The sequence below is a fragment of the Mixophyes fleayi genome, chromosome 2, assembly GCF_038048845.1.
Source record: "Mixophyes fleayi isolate aMixFle1 chromosome 2, aMixFle1.hap1, whole genome shotgun sequence".
In the NCBI taxonomy this organism is placed as follows: Eukaryota; Metazoa; Chordata; class Amphibia; order Anura; family Limnodynastidae; genus Mixophyes; species Mixophyes fleayi.
In genome coordinates this window covers 195,493,144-195,507,471 of record NC_134403.1, presented here as the reverse complement: position 1 = coordinate 195,507,471, position 14,328 = coordinate 195,493,144, and the positions used below count along the sequence as shown (strand labels likewise).

The 14,328-nt window shown below is 42.8% G+C and overlaps 1 protein-coding gene across 1 annotated transcript; it reads left to right on the top strand.

Moving 5' to 3' along the window:
- The first annotated feature begins 7,222 nt into the window (after positions 1 to 7,222).
- Positions 7,223 to 13,603, top strand: RPL11 (ribosomal protein L11). The gene is made up of 6 exons (XM_075195263.1): positions 7,223 to 7,320; positions 8,121 to 8,268; positions 8,551 to 8,657; positions 9,556 to 9,687; positions 11,926 to 12,036; positions 13,529 to 13,603. Exons 1-6 carry the CDS (start codon positions 7,315 to 7,317, stop codon positions 13,556 to 13,558), a joined length of 534 nt encoding a protein of 177 aa, XP_075051364.1. The 5' UTR covers positions 7,223 to 7,314; the 3' UTR covers positions 13,559 to 13,603.
- Positions 13,604 to 14,328: the final 725 nt, after the last annotated feature.

Sequence of the window (14,328 nt, the reverse complement as noted above, 5' to 3'; positions counted from 1 at the left end):
TGGCATCAAGATGTTGGCAGCAGATCCTGTAAGTTGTGAAGTGGGCCCTCCATGGCTTGGTCTTATCTAGCACATCCCACAGAGGATCGATCAGATTGAGATCTGGGGAACTTGGAGGCAAAGTCAACACCTTGAACTCTGTCATGGTTCTTAAACAATTTTGGAACAATTTTTGAAGTGTGGCAGGGTGCATTATCCTGCTGAAAGAGGCCCCTGCAATCAGGGAATACCATTGCCATTAATGGGTGTACTTGGTCTGCAACAATGTTTGGGTAGGCAGTATGTGTCAAAGTAACATCCACGCGAATGGCAGGAACCAAGGTTTCCCAGAAGAACATTGCCCAGAGCATCACTTTGTCTCCACCAGTTTGCCTTATTCCCATAGTGCATCATTGTGCCATCTCTTCCCCAGGTAAATGATGCCGCATGCAAAAGAAAATGTGAATCATCAGACTAGGTCACCTTCCATTGCGCCGCGGTCCAGTTCTGGTGTGCATGTGCCCCTTGTAGGTATTTTCATGGTGGACAGTGGTCAACATGGGCGGTCTGCGGATACGTAGCCCCATACACAGCAAGCTGCAATGCACTGTGTGTTCTGGCACTTTTTTTTTTTTTAATCATAGCATTAACTTTTTCAGTGTTTGCACTACTGTAAGCTCTTCTGTGGGATTGCAGACGGGCCAGCCTTCGTTTGCCATGCGCATCAATGAGCCTTGGGCGCCCATGACCCTGTCACTGCTTAACCAGTTAACCTTCCTTGGACCACTTTTGGTGGGTACTAACCACTGCATACCAGGAACACCCCACAAATCCTGTAGTTTTGGAGGTGCTCTGACTGTCATCTAGCCATCACAATTTGTTCCTTGTCAAAGTCACTCAGATCATTACGCTTGCCCGTTTTTCCTGCTTCCAACACATCATCTTCAAGAACTGACTGTTCACTTGCTGCCTAATATATCCCACTCATTGACAGATGTCATTGTAATGATATAATCAGTTTTATTCAGTTCTCTTATCAGTGATTTTAATGTGATAGGTGTTTATTGATCTACTCAAAGAATTGGTCTATGTTCTTATAGATATCCCTCTCGGACACAGTACTGCATTCTAATCCTACACTGTCTTGTCCTGGTTCACCTCGTACCTTGCTGACCGATCCTTCTCCGTCACCACATCTGGTTCTCTCTCCCCCCCGTCCTCCCTTCTAGTCGGGGTCCCTCAGGGCTCCGTCCTGGGACCCTTACTCTTCTCTCTATACACCTCTTCCCTGGGTGAACTCATCAGCTCCTATGGCCTCAACTACCACCTCTATGCTGACGACACTCAACTTTACCTCTCCTCTCCTGATCTCTCTTCCTCCCTCCTCTCTAGGGTGTCCGCCTGCCTCTCTGCCATCTCCTCCTGGATGTCCTCTCGATTCCTCAAACTCAACCTCGCCAAAACAGAACTCATAGTCTTTCCTCCCTCTCATGCCTCGCCCCCTGCTGACCTCGCTATCACTGTCGACAACACCTCTATCTCCCCTGTCCCCCAACTTCGCTGCCTCGGTGTCATCCTCGACTCCTCTCTCTCCTTCGGCCCCCACATTCTCTCTCTTGCGAAATCCTGCCGCTTCCAGCTGCGTAACATCGCTTGCATCCGGCCCTTTCTCTCCCAAGATGCCACCAAATGTCTTATCCACTCTCTGATCATCTCCCGCTTGGACTACTGCAACCTCCTCCTTACTGGCCTGCCCCAATCTCATCTCGCTCCCCTTCGATCTGTTCTTAACGCAGCCGCTAGGCTTATCTTCCTTTCTCGCCGCTCCTCTTCTGTCTCCCCCCTCTACCTAGCCCTTCACTGGCTCCCCTTCCCCTACAGAATCCTCTTCAAGCTTCTCACTCTCACATACAAGGCCCTCGCCAACTCCACTGCTCCCTACATCTCCAACCTCATCTCTATTCACGCTCCATCCCGCCCTCTCCGATCTGCCAATGACCGTCGCCTCTCCTCCCCTCTGATCACCTCCTCCCATGCGCGTGTCCAAGACTTCTCCCGCGCTGCCCCCCTCCACTGGAACAAACTCCCTCCCTCTATCAGAACCTGCCCTAATCTGTCCAGTTTCAAACGGGCTCTAAAAACCCACCTTTTTCTTAAAGCCTTCCAGTCTCCCACTTAACTCCCTACCTGATCTTCTGCCTCTTCCCCTTCACTCCCCTTCCCTTATCCTCCTTCTCTCCCTCCCTCGTGTCTCTCTGTCTGTATACCCCACCCCTTAGATTGTACGCTCCTTTGAGCAGGGTCATCTCTCCTCCTGTCTTCACCACTTTTAACTCTGCTCTCCAGCTACCTTGCCATCCTCCTCCCCGTTCCCTCTTGCTCCCTCCTCTCCACTCTAGGGGTTTCCCTGCCCTCCGTGCCCTCTTGGGCTCCGCCGTATGCGGGACCTTCCCCTCGCCCCTCTAGCTGTGCTTTGAGACCTCGGAGTTACTGTGCATTTTGTTTACTGTATCGTGCTGTCTCACCTTTGTATTGTAACTTTGTTTGTCCCTGTACGGCGCTACGGATACCTAGTGGCGCCCTATAAATAAAAATTAATAATAATAAAAAAATACACTCATTTTAGTATCAGTTGATTCACTTTTTTTTTTTTTTTTTTTTTTATACCAAGGGGTATCAAACGAGTGTCACATAATTTAATAGTGTACAGAAAAGAAGCATTTCAGTACAAAGACATTAGAAATAATATCTTATATTCAACAGAAATTGAATAATGCTTTAGAATCTCATAAATTCTGCAGTGTTGGAGCTGCTCTCCAGGGGAACGGGTTACATGAGAATAATGGAGCATAAAAAGGGTCTATATATGGTGCAGGCAGTACTCTTTATCAGGAACAGTCCAGTCCTCGCAATTCCTCAGTAACAAATGCCATAGATTCCAGATCTTCTCATATTTATCTAACTTGTTGCGACTCGTATACATGAATCTTTTGTGCCCGATTGTGTCATTGACCAGATTGATCCAACCCTTAAGGAATGGGTGTTGTGGTACCAGGTACCATCCATTTTCTGACAATAGTGACTGGCCACTATAAACTGGTCAATAACTGTTGAATCAGCTTATGCATCCTGCCCACCAGACCCAGGCCAAATAGGCACATCCCTGGACTAATAGAGGGAATCCCCAAATCAGGTTGCATTATACAGTCTATGACTTCACTCCAGAACAGTCAGCCGGGAGAAATCCCACAATACATGCCAAAAACTGCCCCGCCGGCTCCCACGTTTAGGACAGGCCTCCACCTGACTCCTGCTTAATTTGGAAAGACGAACAGGGGTGAGGTAAGCCCTATGTAAGAGAAAAACCTGGATCTGCCTAAATCTAGCAGACACAGTGATTTTTATAAGCCCCCTCAAGGGCTCTACCCCAGTGCCAATCATCCATTGCCCTCAGATCCATCTCCCAGTCAGCCCTCAACCTGTGCAGACATCCAGCACCCAACCCTTCCAGTAGGTACGAGTAAATCAAGGTGGCGTGGTATGAGGCACAACAGCAGAAGTCGAGGCATTAACAGTTGTGGAGCAGAATCTCTGAATTGAAAAGTAAGGGCATGTCAAATTTCTATGTACCTGTAAACATAGGTCCTACAGATGCCATGCGCAAGTCGGAGTTGGTCAAAGGATCGGTGAGTCCCCCCTGCGCCAGGCAGCCGCACCATCAATATGCATAAGTTCACACATGTTAATATTGAACCAAAAGGGGGCCTCTGGATCATATCTGGGGTAATCAATAAGCTTCATCGTGAGGCGCCATATTCTCACTGCCTGGGACAGCAAAGGGGAACTCCATCTAGAGCACCTATCCATCAAAAGGAAATGGATCCGTGAGTGACGGGAGTCAGTCTAAGCAACTAAACAGTTATGTAAGTCAGTATGAGCTCTAGATGTCACCCATTGTGTAATGTGTGTCAACTGCGAGGCATAGTAGTATAATTGTGCAGATCCAGCAGAACGGGCGGACTTGCCCTGTCGGATCTCCAAAGTGGTGAACTTAACAGAAGCCCTCCTGTCCGCCTACACCAGGGACATGAGATAATGATCTATCTTCTGAAAAACGGCTTTGGGGACATAAACAGATGACTGCTAGAGGGCATACAAGAACTTTGGCTGCACAATGAGGTTAATACTCCCTGTGACCGTCAGCGGAAACTGCTTCCAGGCATGCATCCTACCCTTTAAATAATCAATTTGAGGCTGAATATTATATTCCATATAACGGTACATATCATTTGAGATCCAAACACCCAAGTACTTAAATTTAGAAGTCCACTGCAGGGATGATTGGGAACAGGGTCAGTCAGGCAGGGTCCACGGAGCGAAGATATATTAGACTTATCCCAATTAACCCGAAGTCCCGAGAATGACCCAAACATATTCACCACTGACAGGAGGGTCGGCAAGGAGTGTCATATGTCAGACAGGAACAATAACATATCCGCATATAGCCCTATGGTATCTGCCCTATCTCTAGCGCGGAGATTATGTATATGGGGGTGTGCGTTTATCATACGCTCCAATGGCCATGAGCAAATAGGGCAAGTGAGAGGGGGCACCCCTGCCTCGTGTCCCTGCCAAGAGCAAAGTTTCGAGAGACAAAGCCAATTACAGGACCAAAACCGAATTTAGACAAAACCACTTATAGTTATCTCCATTCAACTGAGTCAAAACTTTAGCGGCATCTAACGACACCACCACTGCCTCGCCAACACCTTCACGTCATAGCTGATGATGGTAAAACAGGCGACGCAAGTTAGTAGCGGTCGACTTCCCCGGCATGAAGCCAATTTGATCAGGGTGTCCCAGCTCAGAGATAGCCCCATTAAGTCACCTTGCCATAATCTTCGCCAAGATTTGAATGTCAGTAGTCAGCAAGTATATGGGTTTATAGAACTCCGGACACAAACGGTCCTTACCTGTTTTAGGGATCATCACTATAAGCAACTCAGACATAGTTGGGGACACCAAACCATGTTTAAAGTAGATTCGTCTAGGTTTCCAAGAATTTAGAGGCAAAGCCCAGACGTTTCTTATAGAGCTCAATAGGTATCTTGTCTATGCCCGGGGTCTTCCCATTTGGAAAAGAGGAAACAGCTGTACCAACCTCTTCAAGTGTGATGGGGGAGTCAAGGAAGTCCATAATAGCCAAGCTCAGTCTTGACAGTTGAATCGATCCAAGAAATGTCATTGACTCAGAATCAAAGTAGGTCGCCTTGGAAGCATACGTGCTTTTGAAATAATCATATAAAACGTAAGTTATTTCCGGAGCCAAGGTTCTAATACATCCTGCAGCATCTTTGATACCCTCAACCACAACAGCCGCCTATTCAGATCTAGCCAAATATGGCAACAACTTGCCAGCCTCAAAGTATTGTGCGTGCTTAGTAAAAAGAAGCCTGCTTCTAGACTTGTCCAGGAGATAATTCGACCACTCCCTCTGGGTAGCAAGCCACCGAATTCTATCAGCATTTCTATGGGAGGAAACATAAGTAGCTTTAAAGCGCTGAGACTCCCTCCCCAGCTCCTCACTCCTTAGACTAGAACTATGTTTATAGGAGTTGATAGCAGTGATGAAGGATCCTCTCAGAAATGCCTTGAAGGCATCCCATAAAGTGGGGGGTCCCACAGTGTTTATTGTTGGCGGAGTACCCCTCCCACTGGGTCTCCAACTCAGAACCACCATTCAGTAATGTTAGCCAAAAGGAGTTAAATTTGCAGGATTTTTGTCCTCTTGGGCAATGAGCATTAATAGAACCAATGGGGAGTGGTCCGATATCCCCCTAGGCAAGTAACTGGAATGCTCTCTGTATGGTATGAAGGTCACAGGAATGCTCTCTGTATAGTATGGCGGTCACAGGAATGCTCTATGTATGGTATGAAGGTCACAGGAATGCTCTCTGTATAGTATGGCGGTCACAGGAATGCTCTCTGTATAGTATGGCGGTCACAGGAATGCTCTCTGTATAGTATGGCGGTCACAGGAATGCTCTCTGTATGGTCTGAAGGTCACAGGAATGCTCTCTGTATAGTATGGCGGTCACAGGAATGCTCTCTGTATAGTATGAAGGTCACAGGAATGCTCTCTGTATGGTCTGAAGGTCACAGGAATGCTCTCTGTATAGTATGGCGGTCACAGGAATGCTCTCTGTATGGTATGGCGGACACTAGGAGGCTCTTTATATTGTATGTGTGTGTATATATATATATATATATATATAAAATTTATTTAGTGTGATGGTGATAAGGGGGCACAGTGTGGAGGGCACAGTGTGATGAAGGGGCAGTGTGATACAGATGGTACTGTTACAATTATGTTTTAATTTGTTTCAGTGAGTTTTAATTCAAAAACCAATTCATTTTTTATACAGCTAGCGTGTGATAGCTGCATTTAAAGTACTTTGATTCTATGGAGGCTTATTACATAAAGATCCTTACAAAGCCAGACCGTGAAGAATGGGGAGGGAGGTTTCAGTGCGGTCTAGAACTTGTAAAGTGCTAGTCACGCCCCCACAGTAGGTTGACCACGCCCACTCGACTATTGACACTCCCACTTAGATGGGGGGCGCCGGTGCCCTGTCTCGCCCAGGGCACTAAAATGTCTAGTTAGGGCACTGGCCATCGGGGTACCCTGGCAGGAACAAAGGGTGTTACACAAGCATGTAACTTAAAATATAATTGTAGTCTGATCATGTCCATACGAGTGTGAGAACATTCTGCTTTTGTTTTCCACTCTTATTTTCCAACTTCAACAATCTAACCTCCTAAATTAATGCATTAAATCGCATTTTACATTGACTACATAATGTAATCTAGGTTACTGATAATGAAACATAAGTGGGGAAAGCAGTATAAACTATACATATTACCGGTGGCAACTATGCCCCTAGACTACACTATGTAACATTCATTGATGTACTGCCAAGTGTCAACAAGCTTGTCATGTGATCGTCAATACATTTCTGGTACACAAGCCGATCCGAACGTCAGCATCTAGGTAAGCCTAGAATCGTACGACCTCATCTACCACCCGCCCCATTCATCAATTGTCCACCGACGACCGCATCTGTCTGGCTCCCAACCAGATGTAACGCTGGATTGGTGATCACTGCTGTCCTAGACACGCGGCGGTCATTCAGTAAACAGTGTAACTGTCCTCCGTATCACAGCAGCCTGTACAGGAAGCCGGCTGTAGTTCCCATCGGCCCCACGGTGTGACGTCACAGCGCCCGGTATAAAAGGCAGAAGCGGAAATCTCGCGATCTCTTCACATCTCCCAACATGGCGGTGAGTGGAAATGTCTGAAGCACAAGTACCTGGGTGGTTTAATCCGCTGCAATCCTTTACTGCTTCTTAGTCCTGTTGTTCCGGAGCTCAGCGACTGCCGACTCGCTGCTTGCCGGCTCCGACGGCCTCAGTATTTGGTGGCTGGGGGACAGAGAGAGGGTGCTGGGCGGTAGCCGGGCCTAGCCGGGGTCTCTAGCTGTATAAATGTGTCTATTCTGGAACTGTATACACATGGCCTGGTTGTGTGCAGCTATCTGCTTGTCTATAGGCAGAAGGACTATCACTCTGTATAGTTTATGTTTAACATTGTTGGTAAAAGCGGAAGCTGAATGTTGGTATTGTGCAGTAGTGTATTTGTTCATTTCTGAGCCGGTATATACTAGTAGGTTATTGTGCACGACTTGCTGTTAGTTGCTGTATGTTTCTTGTGTGCAGGGATTAATTTAAAGGTCTTGTAATGTTTAACATGTATTTATCCCCCTTGGGAGAATTTTTTTTTCCCCACCAGTGACATATGCATGCTTAGTTTGAACTGCTCTAGAGCTAGTGATGCTCCATATAACAGATACCGTGATGAGAACATGACCAGACTTGCCGGAGATGTACAGCCTGCATCCACTGTCTTTTTATCTTGCATGTATTATCAGTAGTGGCTCACAAGCTTCCGTCTACTTGGCTGGCCACTTGAGGCTTCATTTGGGTCTGCTTGTGGCATACAAATAGAAGTGTAGTTTTTTTTTTTTTGTTTGCTGTTCAGTTTCTGTGATATTTTATTAATACAGATTGTTTCCCTTCTCCAGGAAAAATCAGAGAAGGAAAATCCAATGCGTGAGCTGAGAATCCGCAAGCTCTGCCTCAATATCTGTGTTGGTGAGAGTGGTGACAGACTGACCCGGGCAGCCAAAGTGTTGGAGCAGCTCACTGGGCAGACACCTGTCTTTTCTAAAGGTTGGTTGGTGTTGGCATAGATGCCAATGTATGACTTTGCCACATACTAATTTCCAGAAACCCAGCAAAATAGTTCAAAATTTACCTGATGACTTTATTTACTACACCTTGATGTATTATGCCAGTTAATTACCGAAGTTGCTTAATTGCACTTAGTCGATCACATGATGGGCATCAATCTTTAGCTTTTGTGCTTATCTTTAGTTACCAGGTTCATGATAAGCCCCCCCACACCTGCTATTTTCTGAATTGCTATTTAGCGTTCACCTGCTTTCTCTGCAGCTCGTTACACCGTGAGATCTTTTGGAATCAGGCGCAATGAGAAGATTGCCGTTCACTGTACAGTTCGGGGAGCCAAAGCAGAGGAGATCCTAGAAAAAGGTCTTAAGGTAGATTAGTATATATTTTTTGTTTGTTTTTTTTATAAAGTGTTCATTTTTTTCAGTTGGCAAACTCCTTGTCTCTTATGGCATAGACTTTCTGTTTCACAGCGCTGGGTTCAATTTCAACCACTGCTCTAACTAGTTTATGTATATTCTTCCTGTGTTTCCTTCTAAAGCCCTGAAACACAATGGTAGATTAATTGGCTTTGACAAATATACTCTAGTTTCATATTTAGACTAGTCTCCAACAGTGTAGGGACTTGGTGAATAATTTTGCTGGAAAGAGCTTCATTAAATGGTGGTGCTATACCCATGAAAATAAGTGGGTATACCCCTTTCAAGCATAACTTTTCCATTGTAGGTTTTTAACATACACTTAATGCCCCTATCTTTAGATTTCATTTGGCCCTCATTCTGATGAGGACAGGCACCACAGATGGTTGGCTTCTGCCATGAAATCTTGCAAAAACTCACTAATATGCTATACCAGTTTAACTGGATGTTTAATGAGCAGCCAATGGCAGTGAAGAATCTTCTACCAATCACATCTTCAGAGCACTGAAGTTTGAATTGTAGGTGTTTGAATTAGGCCAGTGCTGCTCAAACCCAGTCAAGAGCTTCAGGCCATGTTTTGGTGATTTCTAACTGTAGAAACAGGTGGTATTGCTGACCCAGGAAAAGATAACTCACCTGTGCATGATTAAAGAAATCCTGAAAACATGAAATGTTGGTAGCTTTTGAGGACTGAGTTTAAGCTTTTTTGAATTGGGGTCTCTGAGAATGATTTGAAGGCCAGGTTTTCTAGAGTTCATAATTCTGCATAATTCCTGTTATGAATTGTATGGATGGCTTTTTATTTATTTATTAATGTACTTTATTTTGTCAATCCCCCTCCCCCCTAAAGGTCAGAGAATATGAGCTGAGGAAGAACAACTTTTCAGACACCGGAAACTTTGGATTTGGCATCCAGGAGCACATTGATCTGGGCATTAAATATGACCCAAGCATTGGAATTTATGGCCTGGATTTCTACGTGGTATGTGTAGCTTGACTTGCATATGGAAGGGTATGGTCTCCTGCTTACAACTAAAGCTTTCATAATAGAAATGAAGGCTGACTTTGTTCATCAGATGAGATTCAAAAAGTCATATTTTACTAAAGAGAAACTACTGGCTCTAAGGGTTTTACAATAACAAAAATGTCCTTTAATTCCAATCAATCCTCTGCATGTCCAGTTGTGGAGTAGATGGCTACAGGTGGTTCAACCAATTGGTTGATTAAAATGCTATAACTGTTTCACAAGGAGTACTGATCTTATGGAATTAAGAGGAGGGCTTCCTGTAACATAAGGGTGGGGTGGCAGTGTCATGAAGTGGCTTGAGGTTGGCTGAAATTTAGCCAGTGGAAAGTGCAAGGGTCCCAAACTGTGCTCTTCTTCTGCTAAACCAATGCAGAAAAGCTGGTGAAATAAAATTGCATATGCAGGTATCATGTTTTTAACTAAGATGCAATCACATTTGTTGTCTCTTGAACAGAAAGTTTAAAGGCTAAACAAGTGACAAGTTCTTGGGTTGCTTAGTGCTTTGCAGAGCTTTAAAAAGTTAATCTAATGGAAATAACACTACTGGGCTTCACTTGCAGCTTATATTTCCCCTAACTTAAACTAGTGTTACCGCATCTACTTGCTTCTGTATCCAGTGCTACAGAATCTGTGGCGTCTTATAAATTGTTTCTGGTCGCATAAAGAAATTTATCTTCTGGTGAAAAATCCCCTGCCAGACATAGAATCCTCGCAGTCTGCAGTCCAGGTCTTCACAGGTGCATGAGCTGTGAAATGACTCCTGCTCTTTGGACCACCTCAAAGTGCTTAATGAGTGTCAATTTGGGCCTTTGGATCCAATTTGCTAGCTTTATTAACCTTTAAGTGCTGCAAGATAGTACAGATGCTGCTTGTAAATTAACTGCCCAACTTGTCACTTTGTGCGGTCCCTTGTAACTGGAGGGACCAGTCTCTCCCTTACTCCCCATGTGCAGTATTTTGTATGACCACCTACTTGCTTGCAATCATTGAACCCCCAGGCTAGTCCTTACTTACAACATAAGAGCCTTGGGATCCACATCCAGAATTGGTGATGTAAGCCTTCTGTTCCTGTACATCTTAAAGTGGGGTTCTCTCCCTCGATGTGTTTTTTTTTTTCTTCAGGTGTACCAAAATCCATTTTGACTGAAAATGTAGGGCTATGGTGCCTCTTTGGCCAATCTGTTGGATTTTGATGTAATCCTACTTGCTCCAAGTATTCTGGGCATATGGCACTCAACCAGGGTGTTTGACTCCTTTAGTGTCATTGAACTCTTGCAGACAAGGTCTCAAGAGTGGCTAGCTGTTAGAAGTTTCAAGGCTCTAATTGAGCTATGAAAAAGTGTAGAGGGTACAAAGTCACCTGTATAACAGCTGTCTTTGGCAGGAATGTCTTCTAGTTTACATTCATTCCCTCCTGAGAGACTTTAGCATATAATGCTGAAGGAGAAAAGGTGACTTTTATATATGCCATTACAACTCTGCTGTAGGGGAGCACAGAACAGCCTATCAAGGAATGCTTGCTCAATCAGCCACTGCTCTCGGGTTTTGTCTATGCATGGCTAATGGCAAACCTTAAGAGAGGGTTTGGTTATAAGAGAAGTCATGTTTGTGGATTTTTTGTCAACCCTGTGCCCTGCCTCCTAGGAGATGTAACAAAACTGTTTTCCCATTACAGCATTGGAGAAGGACTTTAAGCATTTAAATTTTTTTTTTTGTAATATAACATTAATCATGTGCTCTTCATGTAATCCATTCTGTCAAGTCACTAAAAATAATAATGACCTGTATGCATACATTTACCTGCAGCTGTCAGACCTTGTGTAAATTAAACACTTGGTATACATGGCAAAACTAGATGCTTCTTTTTTTGGAAAAATATTGCCTTATTGTATCAATGAATATTTCACTAAATGCTGGTTTAAAAAAATGTCAAGTTGAAGCCCCTTCCTTTTAGTTTCAGAGATAAATGCTACCTGTGTTCTGAGTAATGACTAATATTCACATAATAATCCCTTTGTTATTGGAATTCCTACCACTGAGTACTAGGCAAGGCCTGTCCCTGTTAACATCAGCTGTACTGGTTTAGATACTTTGAGACCCCATGTGTTGGCATAGACTATTGTGGTTCTTGCACCCTGTTTGTCATATTGCAGTCTTCTCAGTTTTCTTTGAACTATATAAATATTCTGGCAGGTTCTTGGTCGACCAGGCTTCTGCATTGCTGACAAAAAACGCAAAACTGGTAGCATTGGAGCTAAGCATCGAATTGGCAAAGAAGAAGCCATGCGTTGGTTCCAGCAGAAGGTAAAAAAAAAATATCTGATAGGGAAAAATGTGACTTCTGTACTCCTTTCTAATTTGTGAGACTTCTCAGAACAGTCTTTCTTGCTGATTGGCTGTAACACTGGACACTTCATTAGCTACATAAACTTGATAAATTGGCCCAGATACTGTAACATTTTAGCTATTTTCCCAATTAAATATACTAAATATTTATAAAAAAAAAATTAAATATAAAGTCTTGCATATTGAATATAATGGATGAGATATGCACAACAACCTTTTTTTTTATTGTTTAAAAATGAAGAACCTGCCAATGAGGATGAAAATGGATGTACTTTGGAGATTGGTTCTTCTGTGTTTGAAAAATGCTGCCACTACAGTTTTTAGCTTTGCCTAGGCTTGTCATTGATCTCTAGTCTCTTATGAAAGTGATACTTAATGCTAGTTGTGAATATGCAGTAAATAGGCAAATGAGTTACTGGCTAGGTGTTCCTTTATATATTCACTTACTGTTTTTGGAAGTCTTGCAAATGATTAGGTTCTAAGGAACCTACATTAACCCAGGGTCATGGGAATAAGCAGATATTTATTGTCTTATTTACAAAGTGCCACTAATGCTGCAGTACAGAGAACTTGCTGATATCAATCCCTGCACCATTGGTGCTTGGTCTAAATTACCTAACATATACACACAAATACTTGGGTCACTTTTAATAGCCAGTAAACTACTAGTATGTCTTTGGAGTGTGGGTGGAGATCCTTTTAAATTAAAGCCTATCTTGCAAGTCAGATTGCTGAAAATTAATAAAAATAGAGCATTCTGTCTTTACTTGCTAAATACAATTTATAAACTGAATTAGTATACATTTTCTAGTAAAACTAATGTAGGCAGCTGGTATTGAATCTGGTTTACATCTGTTCTAAAAGTGCTTGCAATTAGGGAAAGTAACTTGAATTTTTTTGGGACTTTGTAAACAGTTAGGTCTCAAAAAATAAACCCCTTTTTATAAAATTGATTAATGCTAAGGGATACAATAATAGCATTGGTCAGTCTGGGATGGTAACTTGTAAAACTGTCAGCATTTCCCTTTACATTTAAAATGTATTCCAGTATGCCACCATAAGGACCCCATTTTCCCTAAAAATATATTTTACTTTTCCTGGTGAAATGGGTACATATATAAAATTGGATCATATTGAGGTTGTCATTTTGGGGTTAACTTGGGCATTATGGGATGTAGATGTTTCAGGTACATGTGGCATACAGTTTGCATATGTAGGCTTGGAAAGATTGTTTGTGCTGTCAAGTGTCTGACAGGAAGTATATCTGACAAGATGTCTGTTCTTGGTAACATTGTTGCAAAAGTCATTTCAAATTTTTGCTACTTTGAGATCTGCTTGTTACCTTATACAGAAAATGGTGTGTACATGCCTCAAATTTGAAACAATGATTTTGATTCTCAATGGACATGAATTGTTCTAATCGCTAATTTTTCTTTTTCTTTTGTTCTAGTACGATGGAATCATACTCCCTGGAAAATAAGCTGCTTCAATTTATAAATAAAATCAATAAAACTTGTCACAACTATCTTGTTTGTAATCTTATTTTTAACATGCACAATACTGTCTACAGTAAGCACTAGCATTCCAATGGAAATACAATGTTTATACTTATTTGCATAGCTGTATTGTTGCTGGTGTGGTGTAAGGATCAATGCTAGAAAACAATGGTGCTCTGCAGAAGATGGTTAATGAACAAACTTCAGCTCATGCTAGACTAGTGTTTACAGTCCCCCCCATGTTTTCTGTGATAAGGGAAATTGTACTACTTGTGGGTCAGTCCATAATGAATACACCTGTGCTAAAGCAAGGAGATATGAAAAACATGCACTTGGTGTTTTTTAAACCTGGTCCTAAGGACCCCTGTGTTAGACTGCCATTTGTAGCATGTTATGCCTTGTGTGTCCTGTGGGTGAACTAGTGCACAAATAAAAGGGTGCTTAATACACAACAGACTTGTACTATCAATTTTCACACAATTTAAAAAAAAAAAAGTACAATTGTTAGACTATGGTGCAGATATAATTAGGCTACATTATTTTAGGTTTAACCCAGCACTAGTACAATGACCTTTAATACAGTAATTTTAATGGATTTTTACTTGCAGCCCCAAGAGGTGTGAGCAAAAAGCTTTAAAATTACCATACTAAAGTAATGTTACAGTACTAACAGTAATTGTGTGCAGGCCCCATTATTCCTAGAATAAGTCAATTTAATTCAGTTGCTTTATTTGCCATCTTTTCTTTGTTTGGT